We start from the raw sequence: 18,592 nt of genomic DNA, 5'->3' as shown, positions 1-18,592 counted from the left end.
CTTTGGGGTACTACAGCGCATATTTACACTGTACACTTGAAGATACGGTCACATGCTTATATCTATGCAAATTCCCTGGTGTCACTGGCAGCCTCTGTCATGGGAGGAGTGAAATATGAGCTGGGACAGAGCAAAGCAGAGATAGGTAGGATAGAGGTTCTCAGCAGAGAACTACCGTGCACATGGTAGTTTTCACCGGCAGAAGAACTGGAAGTATTGTCACCCTACTGTTATGTATGCAAAGGCCAAATGTGAAGAAAGAAGAAATGGAAGAAATACAATTTTCCTGTGCCATACTTGAGTTGATGCTAGCAGCTGGCTAAGCTAAGCAAGGAACTTGACTGTTCTGACTTTTGTTGGCACTGGTTGTCTCTGAATCAGAGAGCATCGGCTGAGTTTGGATTTGATGGAGAATTGAGGCATTCAAAACTTCTGTGGTTGTGGTCTGAGATCTTTAACGTATTTGCCATCCAAATGAAAATACTGTCTGGGGGGAAAAAGCCACTTGGCCAGTAACAGCTGTCTACTTTAGGCCTAAGAAAGAACAGCGAAGAAGTAAAGGTTTTGAAACTGAATCACACAGTAAAACTCGTAATTTGCTCCAAAAGAGCAATTTTAACAAATAACATTACCCATATGCTGTATACACATGAAAAATATCTGCAATCTCTTTATTTTTGGAAAAAAAGCCCCACCAAACCTCGTGAAACTTCCTGTCCGCAAACATCCTTTGTCACGTTGTGTTTTAATCTGTGTTTCTTCCTTTATGAAAACAAAATTAATTTTTGCTAGCCTTTATCATTATTTTGACAATTTAAGCTTTGTGCTGACTTCAGGTCGAGAGGACTTTCAGTGGCATCAGTGGAAGCAGAACTGGATCTGTAAACCCTTTGGGTTTTTTTTTTGCCACCATTCAAGTGCATAGATAAATTTACAGGATGTAGAGAAACCTATCAATTCCATGAAGTAGATAAGCTTGTTCTGCAGTGCAGAGGGGTGCTGTGGCAAGGCTGATTCTGCAGCAAGGTACTTCAGCCAAAGACATGTATCCGAGCATATGTCTGGATTCCTGCCTGAGGCCTGGCTGATACTTGCTCGCATTAGAGGGTTCAGAAGTGGGCACAAATGGTGTCCACTTTGCTTCCTGGTCTGATGTTGACTACGGGAAAAGGTCAGCTTACCCATGCTAAATGGGCCCAAGCAAAGGCTACAGTTGTCAGCCAGGTTAAGACTGTAATCATTTAATACTGTTTTTATTTTAATATGATAAATAAAAAATAATATAAAAGAAAGCATAATTGTCATCAAAATATATAATTGAAACTTATTCCAAATGAATGTAAGCCTCTTGTATTTAAATATTGTTATAATGAAATGAATTCCTGTCTAGTTACTTGCTTTACGTTACTTGCATTACGTCTGTAATGCTTCCAATTCAGACTGTTCTAACTTCTCTGGTAGAAATGATTGATTACAGTTTTCAACTTGATTAACTTCCAGGAATGCACAGAAGAGAAATGCTGAGGGAAACAGAATGAAAGGAAATGGGAAATGCTCTGTGCATCAGGTGTGTGGTTATTTTTTAGGTGACATCAGTGTTGAAAGAATGGGAAAATTGTAGACGTTACCATCTTTCTGTTTCAGCTGGGTAGTGCTGGTGCCAGATGAATGTGTGGCCCAACATCTGTCCTTTGTAGACGTGTCTGGAGTTGGTTGTGAGCAGATGGGATCGCTGTCCAGTACTTGAGGATTTGGAGAAATGCTTGAGCAAAGTCCCCTGGAAGAGATTCTGTTGGTTCCAATCGCATCTCAGACTGGCTCCTTTTCTCCTTCCTTTATGTTGCCTGTTTCTTGGCCTACTTCACTGACTTCTGAAAAGCTGCAATAATAAGAAATTTGGGCAAGCGGAAGATGTTGATTTCATGAATACAGAAGATAATTAGGATGTAACAAGCTACCTATGGACTATGTTTGATACAGTGTCACCTGCTGACAGCTGAGCACTGTTTCCAGTTTTCACAAAGCCCAACTTTTCTTTTTAGGGAAGTTATCTTAGTTGGTCACTGAATGAGTTCCTCGAGTTTTCAGTGCTTTTGTAATGCTTTAAAAAAAAAAAAAGAAATGGCATGAAGTACAACATTTTTGGTCTGGAGATAACCATTAAGCTAAATTTAAGATAAATTCCTTGCTGCTGGGAATATTTATTACCTCAGCACCAAAGACGTGTTTTGTTGTTGTTGTAGTTTTACCAATAACCAGTACATTGAAGTGATATTGTACAGGTGTCTCTCTCGCAGATTTTTAACAACAAACCTGTAGTATCAGTGATGGTTTGACTTAATAACATGCACTGGAGTTGTGCCGTACATGTGTCAGATGTGGATTTGGCCCAGTGTTTTCACAATGACTGTTTGTACGTGGGTATGCTCCCGGTGCCTTTTTGATTTATAAGATGCCTCATTTGCTGTGTGTTCAGATATGTAGAAGAATCAATTAGTAATTGCAGAGCATAACAGTAACGCGCTTTGGAGTGACTGAAACCTTCTGCCCCCTCATCCGCACAAGGGCTGAGGGCCTGACAGCAAAGCCTGCTTCAGCCAGCATTCATTGTTAAGATACCAGTCAGTCCATTGTGTCAATGAGTTTTGCATTTGTTGTGAGTGGAAATTATTTCCAGAGATTCCAGGAAAGGAATTATTTGAGATGATATCATGTCCAGTGAGTACTTTTAAACCCCATAATTTTGGCTGTAGCTGCAATTCTTTTGTTAGAGAAATTAATAAGAAAAGCAGCTTTTATCTCTGTAGGGTGAATCTTGCCTGATGCAGTGATTTGGAAAGGAAGGTGGGCTGTACTCCTTCTCACCAAATCTGCGTTATAGATTTCAGCTGTGTGGAGATGAATCCCTGGGCAGTAACTGAGCCGAGTGCCTGCCCTGAGGCCCACCCCTGTGACCCTGTGGGTCCGCCTGCCATTTCTCTGAATTTAAAAGCTCCCCCAAATGTTGGTGTGTGAATAGTTCCGGCATTTTTAAGTCTATCGTTTATCACTGTAACTAAATTAAGGTCCTGATTCTGTAGTTAGCATGTTCTGATGGGTTTCAATGCCACTGAAGGCAGTGGCAGATGGAGAGTCGCTGGTTCTCCTTGACAGGATTTAATTGAAGATCAGGATTTAAATGCATTTTTCCAATGGAAATAACATCTGGTGTTCTGAAAAAAACATTCACTGCCTTGGCTTCTGGGAGTGTTCTCAGTTTTCAGCCTGTGCAAATGTACGCTTGCATCGGCTTACAGCAAGGTTGCTTACTGAATTTGATCATGAGGTAAAATCATAAGCACTGCTTTCTTGGACTTCGGTTTTCGGATATGATACAAACCTGCTATTTGGGGGCTGTTGCTGTCAACAAACTAGCTATAACAAGGAAGGTAGGAGGACCCAGAACACCTCCAGGGAAGGGCAGTGATGCTGTGAAGGGTCTGGAGCACAGGTCTTAAGGGAGCAGCTGAGGGAACTGGGATTGTTTAGTTTGGAGAAGAGGAGGCTCAGGAGAGATGTTATGGCTCTCTACAATGCCCTAAAAGAAGGTTGTGACAAAGTGGGGGTCAATCTCTGTTCCCAGGTAACAACAATAGGATGAGAGGGATTAGCTTTAAGCTGCACCAGGGGAGGTTCAGGTTGGAGATTAGGAAAAATTTCTTCTATGAAAGAGTGGTGATGCACTGGAACAGGCTGCCCAGGGAGGTAGTGGAATCACTGTCCCTGGAGGTGATCAAGAAACATGGAGATGTGAGGCTGAGGGACATGACTTGGTGGGCAGTATTGGTGCTAGGTAGAAAGTAGAGCTAGATAATCTTAGAGGTCTTTTCCAGCCTTAATGATTCTATTTAAATCTGGCAATTCCTTACATCCGGTGTCTGAGAAGTTTCCTTGGTGTGAAAAAGTATATAATGCTGATAAATTTTATTTACTTCTTGGTGCAATGGTAGAATCAGGTTGCAGATGCTGTTATATAGGAAAAAGTGCAGAGGAGCTTCAGGTGTTCATGTGAAAAGGACAGTGCTCATTGTCCTCTAATTCCAGCTGGTGAGAATGGGCACTAGGTTAAGCCAGAGGAGATGAGAAAAAGAAGGGGAGCTATGGGTGGCCCTTACCTGCATAATTCAATTTGGGGCTGGGCAGCAGTCTCTCAGATCCATCAGATGAGGTTAAAATTAATTCAGGTTAATGGTGAGGCACTGGTTAAACTGTAGACTGTGTTTTCTTCTGCCAGAATGCACAATGGAAGTGCCTTTAGCAAAAATAAAATACTGTGAGCAGATTTTTATTCCCCATAGGTAATTTTACCTGGGGGGCTTGGCAGTTCAAGAAGCTTCTCTGTTTTCGGTTGAGGTAAGAGTGTGTTATTGGTTGTTGGAAGGGTGCACAGGCCGAGGCGTGGTGGGGCTCTCGCAGCACCAGCCGAAACTTCACATGGGGGAGGATATCTGGCTCTGCCTAATGTGGTAAACCAGTATAAGCTGATACGTTTTTTTTCCCTTCAAAACTACTTCGAGGATTTAGGAATTGGCAAAAAGATTAAAATAGCACGTAGCTTACAGACTGATGTATTTCATTACGACAACATGAGAGATTACTTGGAATTCTGAGGCCCACGTGTAGCAGCCAGGCTGCTCTTTCCTCACACGTTTTTATTTTGAAGTTCAAGGTATTTCTGCTGGGGGCACGGCTCTTGCGTGCACACACCCGTGCACACATGGCCCTGTGCGGATTATGTAAGGTTCCTAATTCTGACCGCTGGGATTTGCAGGCGGCGTGTTGACAGGAAATTAGTTTGTACCAGTACGTGCCTTTGGAGAGCGATTTCCATGCAGTTACGATGATGACATCAACCCACGGAGGTCAGGTAGAGGGGGGCAAAGGCAGTCGCTTGGCTGGAAGTTGGTTTTGGCAGCGCCTGCATGGGACTGGAGGGTTAATCATAATTTGTTTCTCTGACTGCTGTTTGCGTCAAAAGTCCAGGCAGCCTTAATGAAAGTTGCCTGTGTTAATTTGAAACCCTTGCTGGGAAATCATTAGAAAATGGAAAAACGCATACTTGCGTGTCACCCTTCAGATTAACAGCTTGGGCAGTGCTAGTGTTCTCGGGGCGTGTGGTGCAACTCAGGGCAGCTTGTAAAGAGATCACGCATGCCTGCTGGGAATTTCATAGGGCATCCTCTGAAGCCAAAAGCTAATTTGCTCTAGACCCTGTGCTAAATGTGGTGCATCACATGATGGCTTAGTGAGCTATGTCAGTAAAAGCACCAAAATTGAAAACTTCTGGTGTTGTAGATCCCAGACACGTCTTCATTTGATAGTACTATTATTTTTTATATTTTTTCCATGTGTGGTTTTTAAATCTTCTCATTCCACTTTTAACAGGTAATAACAGAGCCCCTACTAATGTGCTGGTGTCCCTCTGTTGTTGTTTGAGGAGCATTGTGCCATCCGTGACTGCTTAGCTGTGAATTTCTGATTATGCCCTAACTGAAACCACAGTATATGTTCACCTCTGGCACTGGGAGTTTTCCTTAGAATAAACTTTTTGTTTTTTTTTTCATCTGATACTTGTAAGGGAAATGTTTATACTGGGAAAGATGTAATATCCGTTCTAGCCACTTCTCTTTATAAACAAGTATTTCTTCTTTGTTTCCTTACAAAAGAGTTTGACATCTCCCCCAACACCTTCTAGGTTCGGCTCATCTCATATAACACTAACATTTTGGTCCCACACCTAATGTTTTTCCCTTTGCTTAGCTTTTCCTTGTATGTAGCCCACAGGGTATAAAGTTGAGTGAACGTGAAACTAGTGCGAGATGGGAGGCCCGAATCCCACCTGAGACAAGCTTATGTTACAAAGTTGATTTTAATTTCCTTTCAATTCTGTGTCCTTCGAAAAGCATTTACCATCCTTGTGCAACACCTGAAGTGTTTTATCATGCTCAGCCCTCTGCAAGGCGAGGTGCTGTGTCCCGGGGCTGTGTTAGACATGCTCTGATGCCCCTTGGGACTTTCTAGCCTGGCTGCAGCAAATCAAAAAGCTGACAGCGAGCTAACCCAAGTCCCTTCTCTAATATTTCTCAGCAACCTAAAAACTGTCTTAGCCAGCATTTATTATAGCTCCTCGAAGATATTTTCCAGGCTAGGTCTGATAAGTTAACTATTTTGCTCTGGTAAATTACAGAACCGGTTGCAGAACAGGAAAGCTACAGAGCTTATTAGGAGGAAATCTATGCAGCCGTGGCAGTGGCATGCCTGTTGTGTTGGCTCCAGGGCTCTCAGGAAGCACGTTGGCTGCCTTGGTGGTGGATGGCTGCACTGGTGCCAAGTGCCGCAGCTGGATGGGGGCATCCTGCCTGCATCTGCTGGAAAAGCTCAGTGCTCAGTGGCTTAGAACTAACCTCTTTTCAGCGATCACAAACCAGAGAGGTTTATTTCTTTAAGCTGTATTTTAAATGGCATTTTAGCAGGTGCTGGGGGCCTTCCCCACTACCGGAGGTGGTGGTGGCTGACGGCCAGGCTCTCGGGGCTCCCACCGCTTCACTTCAGCCTGTGTATCTGAGCGGACCGTTATCTCTGTACAGTCCTGTTATCTCCTGGGCACAGCATCTTTAAGAAGTAAAACATGATCTGACCAATTTTTTTCTAATAATATTTCAGAAGTGAAGCCTCTTTATGCAGAATTAGAAGGATGCCATAGTGTAAAGAACGCAATTGGTCGATGAGATTTATTACTTATTGCAACACAGATGCTTGGTCTTGGTTTGATTTACGCAGCGTCTTCTCCATTCTTACAGTATGTGTGACCATGTATACACATGGTATATGTGAACACATACATTATAAATGTCTAGGAAGAAGGTGGTTTATCACTTATTCTGTTTAAAATATTGAAAGGTTTAAATAACATACTAGTTTATTTCTGTAATGTATTCTGCTACATCTATTTAAACAATTTTTCTGTAGACTTCAATGTTAGCAGAGTTAATTGACAACATAAATAAATTAATAAATGCTTAGAATACTTGGTTGTGCCTCTCTAGGTGTTTCGCATATTGGCACTTTCAAACTGGAGTTTTCTGTTTCTCAGTCTTTCTTTTCTGGCATCTGGAAAATCGATTGGGTTAAAGGACTGACAATGCTATTACGAAGGAGTTGGTCCACACTCAATTCGTACTCATTTGATGGAGAGAACGTAGAAATGTAGACCAACCCTGCAAAATACATAACTATGTAATGTTTCATACTGGATAGTGTAAGTACTCACTTGGAGGATGCTGGAAATTAAAGTTTGCCTGACTAGAAAATAATCTGGACGGAATTAGTTATCTTAAAAATGTTTATTCCAGATATCCACCTTGTGTAAAATCTTTACAATCATTGCAGTAGGTTAGTAAGTTAGAAACCTCATCTGGTTTCAGAGTACCAAGCAATCTTTTGGAGGACTAATTCTTCAGCTTGCATTTACTAACTTCATATGATTGAAACTATTTTAAATTCAGGTATTGATATTGAAAATAAAAATCAGAATTAAATTAAAAAGTGTATCCCTATAAACCGAATAGAGCACTATATTCTTTCTCCATATTTCTGGGAAGGGCAAACAAATGCTGTAATTTTATTTATTTTTATTCAGCTCTTCAGGTGCTGGAAACGTAGCAGACCGTGTCTTGGCTCAGTTGTTGACAGAAATGGATGGGATAGAGCAGCTGAAGGACGTGACAATTTTGGCAGCTACAAACAGACCGGACATGATAGACAAGGTACGAATAGATGCAGTGTTGTATGTACTGTTCTCTTGAGGAGGCCAGATTCTGGAATAATTCAGTTCTCTTTGTTTGCTCTGCAAACTGTTGTCTAATAATTTTATTATAAGAGTCCAAGTTGGGAAATGGTGACAAGGCGAATGAAAGGTTTTTGTCTGTGGCATTTTTTCCCCATACAAATGTTTTAACAGAAACAAAATGTATTGTGATATCCCTAAGTATCTGTTTCCTAGAAGAAATTATCCTTAAATTGAGCCCATTGAACTCGTGCAGCAACGTTTCTGTCAAACTGCTTTTGTGGATTTTGCTTCTGTTGTGTTTGTTTATGCAAGAGTTTGCTGGACTGCTGGTTCATTAGTTACTTCCTTTCAAAAGATTAAGTATCTCCTCGGTGCCGTTTGCCTGCTGCCAGCAGTGGGGGTTCCAGCTGCAGACGGCACGGTTTCTCCTTAAGTCTCACAGCAGCGTTACTGGAGAGACAAGTTTGTAAAACCAGAATGGTTGTAACACTTAAAGCAGAAAACCTCCAAACACAAAACAAACCCAGCAGCCCTCTAGAAAATCCGCTTTAAAAGTCTGTCACTGCTGTGTCTTCTCACAGCTAAGTGCAGTAGGCAGACCAGTCTGAAGTGATTTCCTTTAAGAGATGTTTTGTGGTGTTGCTAAGGTTCTTCATTCCACAGCTTTTCACCTTCGCAACATTCATGGATTTGATGACAAGCTAATGAAATTTATTTTTCCTGATCTTTTGTAGGGTTTCTTAAAATATTTTCTTATTTGCAATGCTAACAAATTCTTACATTTTAAGATATTTCTTGAATAGTTTTTTTTCTGTTTGTCTTGGAGCATTCAGGCAGAAGATATGTACGAGGTGCAAGCTTTAAGTAATATTAGCATATACATGAAGTCTTGAGGGGAAAAAAACACACCTTGTGTATTGGCTGCAGAACACAGCTTCCCTTTTGAACTGCCAGAAGCCACCCAGCTGATAGCATCCCAATAAAGGCTCGCTCACAGCTTCTTTAAAGACTATGTAAAGACTAAAGACTTTAAAGACTACCTGCCAAGGCCAAGTAGAACTAGGAAAGAGTATTCAGTAGGAAATGATAAATCAGTGAAAAATACACTTGTGCAAAAGAGATTTTCCACAGATTTTAATTTTTGTCAGATTGATTTCAGCCTTTGTTGGTAACTATTCTTCGGCATCAGATCAAGCTGAATTTGACAAATATTGATTTGTTGAACAGAAATTTCCTTTTGGATTGGTTCATTGTTGTGTTATCTCCATCACCACCTGGGCATTCTGTTCTCTTGTCATTCTCCCTTTGGCTAGATTTCCCTCCCCTTTGAATGCTGCTTTCTTGTATTTTCATTTTTATCTGAAATATTGGCATTTCTCTGGGAGAGAACTAGCATGTATTAGGGGCCACCCTGCAGTACACAAAACTCATAGAACTGAAATTGCTAGATGTATGTGCACTGTATCTCTGTCGCTGATGCAAATTCAGCTCTACTACCTGAAAGTTTTAATTTTAATCTGGTGGATAAAAAATTGGCATCTTCCATGCATCTGAATTTTGTGGGGGTGATGTGAGGGGATAATAATTCTGGAAAGACCTGTTTGTATATCTACTATTCTAGGAATTTATTTTAACTGAAAGCAGCCTTGGAACCAGGAAATGGTAGGGGGATAGTGCATCACTGAGTATGTGACACAGTCAGCTGAGAAATGGGCTTACACAGAAATGACTTGAGTTCTTCAACATCGCTGATCCCATACTTGCAGCTGGAAAGGACAGCATGTTGCGGATGCCCCACTTTCAACTCCAACTTCTTTCTTTTCTTGCATTTATCAGCAACATCTGAATATTCTGTGTGTAGGGACCTATGGTAGCTACCACAGGCAGGGTATTGAGACACTGGGGTGGCTGAAAGGAAGAATATTATTCTGTATCACTACAGAGTATTAAGTAACTCCCATGGTAAGAGACTAGTAGAGAGGAAACACAGAACAAACAACACACTTGTGTTTAGTTGGCAGTGTTAGGCTAATGTATTCTAACCCCAGTTTATTCCTGACCCTAACAGGTCTGAGCTGCATGAGACAGTGCTCCTCAGGATAGTAAACTATATGATTATAGGAATGTTATTGGCTAGAAACTGTAAATAAATATTGTAGATATTTTTAAAATGATTTCTGCTAAGGTATAAAGAAAAACGTTCTGATGATTTTGTGTCCTGTTTGTGTAGGTGCATCATGACCATGCAGTAATTTTTAATTCGTGAACTTTATGTGTTGTATAAAGGCACAAGGCAATCTTGTGTTCCTTACTTTGAAAACAGCATGTGAGAATACTGCGTGTAAGGGTATTCCCCCGTGCTTAGTGCAGATGTCATCATCCCTGCAAACACTACACTTCATTGCTTTTGGGTAGTGAATAGATTTTGAGGCAGCTTTTATGGAGTTATGTTTAATGGTGAACTTGTTTTGACTTGTTACAAATGTCTGTTAATAAGATAGTTTCTCTAAGGTTTCATGATTTTTCTGAAATATTATTCCAGACTTGTGTCCCGTGTTTGTAGCACAGAGCTACTTTGCATCTCATTCATGCCATGCTGGAAACACTTTGGGATAGTTTCCATTTAAGTAAGAAAACAAAAACAGCATGTACCTTTCTCTCCTTACATATGATGCAGAAAGAGTGATATCTGTTAGAAGGGAAGTACTCTGGAACAAGATGTTCTGAACATTCTTTGAAAGTGATACAGAAACAAAACACTGAGTCAGTAAGAATAGTAAAACCTCCCTTTTATTCTTGTTTTTTTATTTACTGTAGAGGTAGAATTGATGAGCAATAGTAGGAAAAGTACTTCTAACATTTGATGACTTCTCCACTCAAGAGTGATTTTTCATGCGTGAAATATTCTGCAGTAATTTCATGGAGCTGCTTGCAATTCAAAGCTTGCTGGTATTTTCCCACGTATCAGTTGGCCTAAGAAGAAATATCACTCATTACTACAAACCCCACATAAATTATTTTGAGCACTGTGTATATGTTGATTTGCTTGAAATTAAGAGATCTTTACAGATCCGCATGGACAAGCTTTTTGCTGTAGTCCAGCAGATTTCCTCAGGAGAAAATCTAGACTGACTCAACAGGATTGTGCATCCTTCTTCTCTCTTACAGTGGAACCTGTATTTTCCTAAACTTTAAATACTGGCTTTAATTCTTGGTTGAGGAAGATGCATTTCTATCGTTTCCTGCCCATGCTGATACCTTTTTCCTCTGCGTTTCATCTCCATTAGCTAGGGTACACTTAGGGAAGAGAAACTGACAGATCCCCGGGGACCTTGCTGAGTGTTTCAGCACAGGAAGCAAGATGCCTCTAACTGTGCTATCTGATAGTTTTACCTCCTGCTGGGTCAAATTTGATTGTCAAACACATTGGCAATGATGTAAAACACAAGGTGATAAGTGAAGGGGTGGCCTGTGATATATGATGACATCCTGGTGCTCCTGACAGCTTCACTTCTCCTTATCACGGGGTGCAGAAAAGATGTATCCTCAAATATGCTATTTGCATAAGAATGACAGGATGTGATAGGACAAATGAAGATTAATGAAAGGCTGTGCTGTCAGTGTTACCCATTGTCTCTAGATTGATGATGGTCTGGATTGCATCTGAGTTTATGGGCTTCAAGTGCAGCTCAGACCAGAAACTCTACTGGTACTCTGAATACCAAAGAGCTGAGTCTTTAAAAAATACTTTCTTAGTACATTTTGGCTTCTAATCTTGAAATATCTTGTGTGCTAGTACAAGAACATGTGCTCTGTGGATTGTGCCAGAGCAGAGGATTTTGCTGCCTCCTTCTGAACAGTTACTTTCCTTTTAAAAGCTTCATACTCCCCAGCCTTCCTCCTCACCTTCTTTCTCCTACCCTCTCTTCCTTCACCCTGAAGTCTTCAGTGCATAGTGTTCCACAGAGAAGCTCTGTTGACTTTAGAGTATTAACCACTGGGGTTGACTTCAGCTTCTTAAGTTTAAGAACCACGTGGGTACTGAGTTTTCTGTTCTGCTTATAGGAACAAAGTAAAGCTGCAGCCAGTATTCTTCCTAGCAACTGCCAAGTATGGGGAAATAGAATAAAACTTTCCTCCCCTGTGGTTCATTTGGGCTTTGGAGGAGTTCTTTTGGTCAGAGAAGTCAAACAGAGGTTTGACAAGTGAATCTGACCCTTAAAATGGTGATTACTGTGTGTAGTTTTGGGACAACCTTAATTTAAAGTGGCTTGTTTTGATGAAAATAAAAAGTGCATGATAGAGCCATTTGGCAGAATCAGTAAAGAAATTATAATTTCTTGCCTGCAGCAAAAGTAAATAATCTTTCCTCTTTTAAAACATCAAAGTTGTGTCTTTCTGAAGGCTTATGTAAGAAATTCAAATATTTAGGCTTGCAGTTTTACAAGTTAAAAGAAATAGGAAAGAATCTGGCATATTTATTCATTATTGCCTGGAAATGGGTACGTGCTGTTATGAAGCAGGTGATAGTAGAAGCATGCTTAGCAGTCAGCTGCGGCATTAACTTAACTTATTACCACATCTTGTATTCTTCTATTTACCTATTTGTCTATATGTGATTTCCATTTTCTTAGAATCGTAGATTGGCCTGGGTTGAAAAGGACCTCAGAGTTCATCTAGTTTCAAGCCCCTGCCGTGGGCAGGGTTGTCAACCACTGTTTTACTAAAGGGTCTTCTACAGCTTTGACTAGGTACTGTTTCAATTTTCCCAAATATAATGTAGGACTGGAGTTATAAGCCACGTGGCCCACCTGTCACATGCAATACTCCACTCTGTGACCCCCAGGTTTAATCATAGATCACAGAAAGCTCCAGGTTGAAAGAGGCCCTTTGGGGTCTTCCAGTTCAACCTCATGCTTGCACGGAGACAACTTCAGTGTTAGATGATGTTGCTCAGGGCATGTCGGGAGATCTTTGTGTATCTCTGTGAATGGAGTTTTCAGAGCCTTTCTGGGCACCTGCTGTGTTTGATCAGCCTCGTGTTGTTTTTTTTTTTTTTTTTTTGCCTTATATCTAGCAGCCTAACTTCCTGAAACCTATGCCTTCTTGTCCTGTTTGTCTCCATCTCTTTTACAAACCATTCTACTGCTCCTTGCTGCTTGTAAATATTTTTACCTGTTTATCCCACTCTATGCTGCATTTGGTTTGAGGATAAGCAGCCCAAGTCTCTTAGCCTTGCAGAGATATAATATGAGCTCAGTCCCAAACAGGAAACAGGAATACTGATGTGACTGATGGCATTGCTTCTATCCAGATTTTGTCCACTGATGGCACAAGAGTAGGTGCCTTTCAGAAGGAGATGATGTTGGGACACTTAATGCTTGGCTAAGTATTCTATGATAGTTGGCATAAACTAGTACCAAATAAACACTGGTTAGAGTGAAATCTTCTTGATTATTTGATTTGCCACTGCTGGGTTACTGGAGAGGAAGTAGTCCAGCCAGGGGATCACAGGGGATGACTGACAAGTAATTTGTTAAACTGCTTGCCCTGTCTGATACCACATGACTGAAACCAGTCTTCATTTGTAGATGAACTTTGTAGACATCACTAGACTAGAACAGGTGGAAATGTATTTCAGAATAGCAATCAAACTATGTAAATGCAATCACCATGCCTCTCCATACTGCTGAACCATCAACTTTTTTTTTCTTTCTGTTTTTTACTTTAATTGCATAAATGCCTCTCTGCTTGTCAAAAGGCACTCCTCATATTCTTCTAAAGCCCTGGGATTAAAAGCAGAGAGAGATTTTGCGTCTTGTGACTTTTTAGTCAGCCAGCACCTAGTGTGTTTACATCATTTTGCCCAGGTGCAAGTATGGTTCTTTGAAATAACAGAAGATGTGGGATTTCTTTTTAAGATAAGATTGTTCTGGAGCATATAATAAATTTTAAAAAAATTAAGCTTTAGGGAAAGACGATATCAAACTACATGCCATTGAAAAGAGGCTCTGACATTCTAAAATTGTTTCACAATCTTGGCACCATCACATTTTCCATCAATTGGTTTTCTCTGGTATGTGTTTGGGTTTTTACCTTTAACGCTGTTAAATTTGCAACTCTGACTAAGGCAAAGATGTGCTCTGGAGAGTAGCTGTTTCTCAAAGATCTAATTTTGCAATTATTAATATGTTTGCATTTTGAGGTGATTAAGAGCTTTCTAAGTTTATTTAAAAGAAGAAAAGCCAAAGAGGGAGTAAAATGTTTTAATGTTGTTGGAAATTATTTACACCTGTTATACTGAAAACACTGAACAGACACTGTTGAAGAACACTGCTGTTTACTGGCCAAGATCTCAAAGCTGATGATTTGAGGCTGGATTGGATAGTGAACCCAGAGTCCCTTCAGTGCCTTATCAACCTGTCTGAATGCTGATAATTTCTGTATTCCCTGTGAACATATACATATATAATATTCCTCATTGAGTCAATAACTGAGTTTTAAGATTCACCTGAAGCTCTCTCCTTCCTCCCTCCCCCCCCACCCCTTTCCTTGCTGATGAAAACTTTGTTTTCTCATGAGTACAGCAAATAAAATATTTCCAGGTGTGCAAAAGTGATTTTTGTTTCCAGCATTGATTGTCAGAGTGTGGAGGCCCGAGTAGTAAATCAGCCTTAAGGCTGCTACGGTTTTAAAAAAAACAAAATCTTAGTGGTGACAGCTGAAGAGCACAGTGACTTTTCCACTCAAGATTTATTACTTGCCTGAAAAAAAGGGTTGGAGGGAAAACTTGCTGGGCTACATATTTTCTCCTTTAACAGACGCACCATAGGGCCAGGATAAATCGGCTTTATTTTGTCTGCGATAACATAAAACCAAACAGCATATGTAAAAATATCATAGTTCTGCTTCAAGGAGAGCAGAAAAGTAAATATGCCTGCTCTTATTCTTTATAACAGAAGGCCTTCCTTACATTGATTCATTCACGTAGTGTAGCATCACTAATACCTTCATAAACTCTGCAACACATGCCAGAAAACTTATTTGGAGGTATCAAAGCATACATATTTAATTTGGAAGAGTACAAAGATGGAAGAGTGGAGGCTGGAGTTTGTTTTTATTCATATCTCCTATCTTCAGAAAATCCTGATAAAGAGCACAACGTGTCAGAAAGCCTCCAAAATATTAAGAGTGGGAAATTGAGAGACTTATCAGGGTGCTATTTGTATGCACACCACATATCAGTGCAGTGAATCTGTAATTGTGATACCAGGTGGTTGTGTGATTGTTGTTTTTTTTGTTTTTTTTTTCTTGTTTTGTTTTGGGGTTTTTTGTGTGTATTTTTTTTCTTCAGTGGTACCATGAAAATGACACTATTTGTAAGAGAACATGAGAACATATATTTGGCTGTTAAGATGAATCATGCCTCTAGAAATGAAGTGAGCTTGAGCATTTAGTTAGGTCAACTGAATTCTTCATGTGGATTTAGAGGCAAACATAGCACCTTCGACTAGAGAATTAATAGTAATATTATTATTAAATTCCCTGTAGCTGTACAGTGAGTTTTAACCCCTATAACTTTGTTGTCAAGACACAAGCTTTTGCTTCCTACTTCAATTACTTGAGCACAGTCTACGTGATGCTAACTTCTGCCTACCAAATCCTTCCAGTTCAATCTTTCCCCTTTGTGTTAAGTGTTAAGCCATGTAGAGGAGGGGTGCAGCTGGATTGCTGATATTTGGCTTGCCTCAGTTCCTCTGTGAGCATCCTCAGGAGCTATCAGAGCCTTAGTGACATGTAGCTAGGGATACGTTACTTCATGGCAGATGAGCAAAGCACAGCACAGCGTTTTTCACAGTCACTGTGTTATATGGCATTAATCTTTTCATATACAATAAGCTTCACTATGATAGTGATAATAGTTAAGGAGGAGACATTCCTAAAGGACTTGATTTTTTAGGGAACGATTCTGGAAAGGATGTTAATTTGGTCCTGTGAGCTGAATAGTGAGAGAAATGCCCAGTTAGGATACGTGGCTGGTAGCCATAGACACTTTTAGGGCTTGATTTGTGGCTGTCCTTCTGCTTTGCCTTCCACTTTGTGTGTGCAAAATGTGCAGTATGTATGAAGTGTTTTTGTGAACGCTATATTAAAGTAGTGTTACAGAGAATGTTGTTCTTGTTGAGTGCCCATGACTTCAGAAATGCCATGGGTAAGATTGCAAGTACAGTCTTAATTTATTCTTCTTTGAGCACATGAATCATCATGCAATCTTTAACTATGTTAATGAAAGTGTTATTCATTGTACATGATTAATTAAATTCCATTCATTTAGAAAATTATTTTTACAATTCATTTTGATCACCTTTAATTACCATCACATCCCCTTATGTTTAAGAGCTCTGATTTACAGTGTTTAAAATCAGATGAATAATTACCAGTTTCTGGTGTGAGTGTCCAGAACCCATGGTGTAGTATCATGTTGATATCTTCATGGTTCACAGCTGCATGGGAGCCTCTATATCTGCCACAGAAAACATAATTATTGAATTAAGCAGTAAATTGACAAACTGTGTTAAAATTTTTTGCTGTTCTTTGTGGGCAGTTGGTCTTTCCTATCTTTACCCAATATCCGCTTTTTTTGTGTTTTCTTTGTCTCCTGATGTCTTCATCTTTGGCAAGATATCATCTAATATCAGTATGATCCTTGTTCTTATAATCTTTTTGCTCCACTGATGTTTTTTGTTTGTTTGTTTGTTTTTCCCTCTGTACATGGATGCATTTTGCTTTTCACAAATTCTTTCTCCCAAACTTAGTAGATTCCTGTTGTCAGTCATCCAGTTCTCCCCAAGTTTTTATCTTATCTTTGCCTGCCTGCCCAGCTAGCATTTACCATTTCTCTTTGCTTCCTGGGATCCCATATCTAGAATTTTTCTTAATGACCATCGGTTTTGCTCCAGTGTACAGGATCCTGGTTTCACTATGTTCATTCTCTGTATCTGGCTCTTGCTCCTTTCAGAGTCTGTTCTGGTATCCTCTTTCACCTCCTCCTGCTTGACTAGACTCAGATTACTCCAGTGAGAGGAGAGGTCATTTTCCTGCTGTGACTTCAGCAGCCTGGATCCAGCACAAACCTGCAGACTCCTTGAATCTTGGTAGTTTCAATCTTTGAGTGGTCAGAATTTGGAGAATGTATCTGCTGAATGTCAAGAAACTTCACTGAGCTTTTTCTAATTAAGAAGTTTCAAATCCTAGTACGGTCAGATCTTGAGACTTTCCTCCAAGGGTTAGGGTGAAGTCATTTTATTAATTTTTTTAAATTGTAAACAAAGCAACATATTTTTCCCAGTCTCCTTCTCATGCAACAGCTGAAATGTTTTGACTGGAACGTTACAAAACAAATCAGTTGAAGGCAGACAGCCAGCTTGGAAAGTACAAGAAGGTCAAAGCTCAGAATAGAATAAACTACTAAATGCCTGATCTTATAGAAGTCACTCAGCATTTTACATTATAGTAAGTGCAGATACTTATCTCTCCCCTAATAGAGTGAAGGATGTTTCAGTAAAAATGGAAGTCGTGGTGAAACAGAAAGCTGAGCATTGTCTGTGCCACTGGTTTAGTATGGATCATACCTCAGTACAGCTTGCAACTGTGCTGGGAGAGAGATGCATGAAGGGCTCAGCGTACAGTTTATTTGTTTGCTTGTATGTAGAAAGGAGGTGAACTTTTAAGTTTTAGTTTTAGACAACCTATGAACCTCAGTGATTTGTAATGAAAAAGCTGGAATATGATCAATCTTTCTACATAAAGGACTCCAAAGACGTGTTGAATGCAGAGTTAGCTGATATGCGCCTGTTTCTCAGTGAGGATGTGGATAAGCTTTTGCTTGAGGCTCTTTGGAAGTATTGGATATTATCATTATTCTGTTCAGTTTATTAAGTAGCATCTTCTGTGTGAGATCTCTGTGGGGAGAATAAGACTTCATCAGACAGTTTCCACTAGTTGATCATTCTTTTGTTTCACATTGAAAGAGCTCCAACTTTACATTTTGTTTGTTCTAGCTGTGATAAAAGCTGGGTACCTTGCACATTTAGTGTACGTATTGCTTATGCACAACTAGAAATACCATTCATGTGCAGTATGTGTACCAGTGAAAGAAAATGGGCTTGTTCAAGAAAAGCAGGTTCTTTCTTAGTTATTAAGAAAAAAATCTTAACATCAAACTAAATGAAGGCAGTATTGTAATCAAAAAAGGAACAATCTGGGAGTCACTGATTTATAATATATCATTTTTCATGAGGTATGTGGAGGGATTGTTATGCACATATGCAGGAACACAAAGCCAGGGCTCTCTTCACGTTACCATCTCTTGTGATCAGTGCCTGCTTGATGAATAACTATGCAGGTCACCAAAGTGCCTCAGGGTTACATATGCCAATGTAATTTAATAACAAAACTGTGTTTGAAGCTTTATGTGATTTGATGTATATACAACTATAAAAATTGGCTCAGAATCACAACGAATTCACAAATTTTTGAATCACCTAGAAAAGCATGCAGACTATAGGGTCTTTGAATCTGATTGAGAGAGAAATGTCTGAAAGTCAAATGAGTACTTAGATTCAGCAGTGCTGGGCAGTGGTTGACAGGTCTCCACTCAGCAGTTCTAGAAATCTGAAGTGACTGCTCCTTTTGGGGCTTGTGTCTGTTACTTGTTCTTACTGAGCTGAAGAATTTAATTAAACAGGGTGTAGTTACTTCTTC

The 18,592-nt window shown here is 39.9% G+C and overlaps 1 protein-coding gene across 1 annotated transcript in view; it reads left to right on the top strand.

The window, feature by feature from the left end:
* Positions 1 to 18,592, top strand: part of AFG2A (AFG2 AAA ATPase homolog A) — a 181,716-nt gene that overhangs the window by 45,316 nt on the left and 117,808 nt on the right. The window contains exon 14 of the mRNA XM_065736027.1: positions 7,679 to 7,805. Within this exon, the coding sequence (XP_065592099.1) occupies positions 7,679 to 7,805 (127 nt within the window). The remainder of the gene's footprint in view (positions 1 to 7,678; positions 7,806 to 18,592) is intronic.

Source organism: Cyrtonyx montezumae, unplaced genomic scaffold (genome assembly GCF_038088225.1).
Source record: "Cyrtonyx montezumae isolate F1298 unplaced genomic scaffold, pur_monq_1.0 scaffold_2, whole genome shotgun sequence".
NCBI classification, from domain to species: domain Eukaryota; kingdom Metazoa; phylum Chordata; class Aves; order Galliformes; family Odontophoridae; genus Cyrtonyx; species Cyrtonyx montezumae.
The sequence above is the reverse complement of the archived record's forward strand: the minus strand, read 5'-3'. Positions and strand labels throughout refer to the sequence as shown.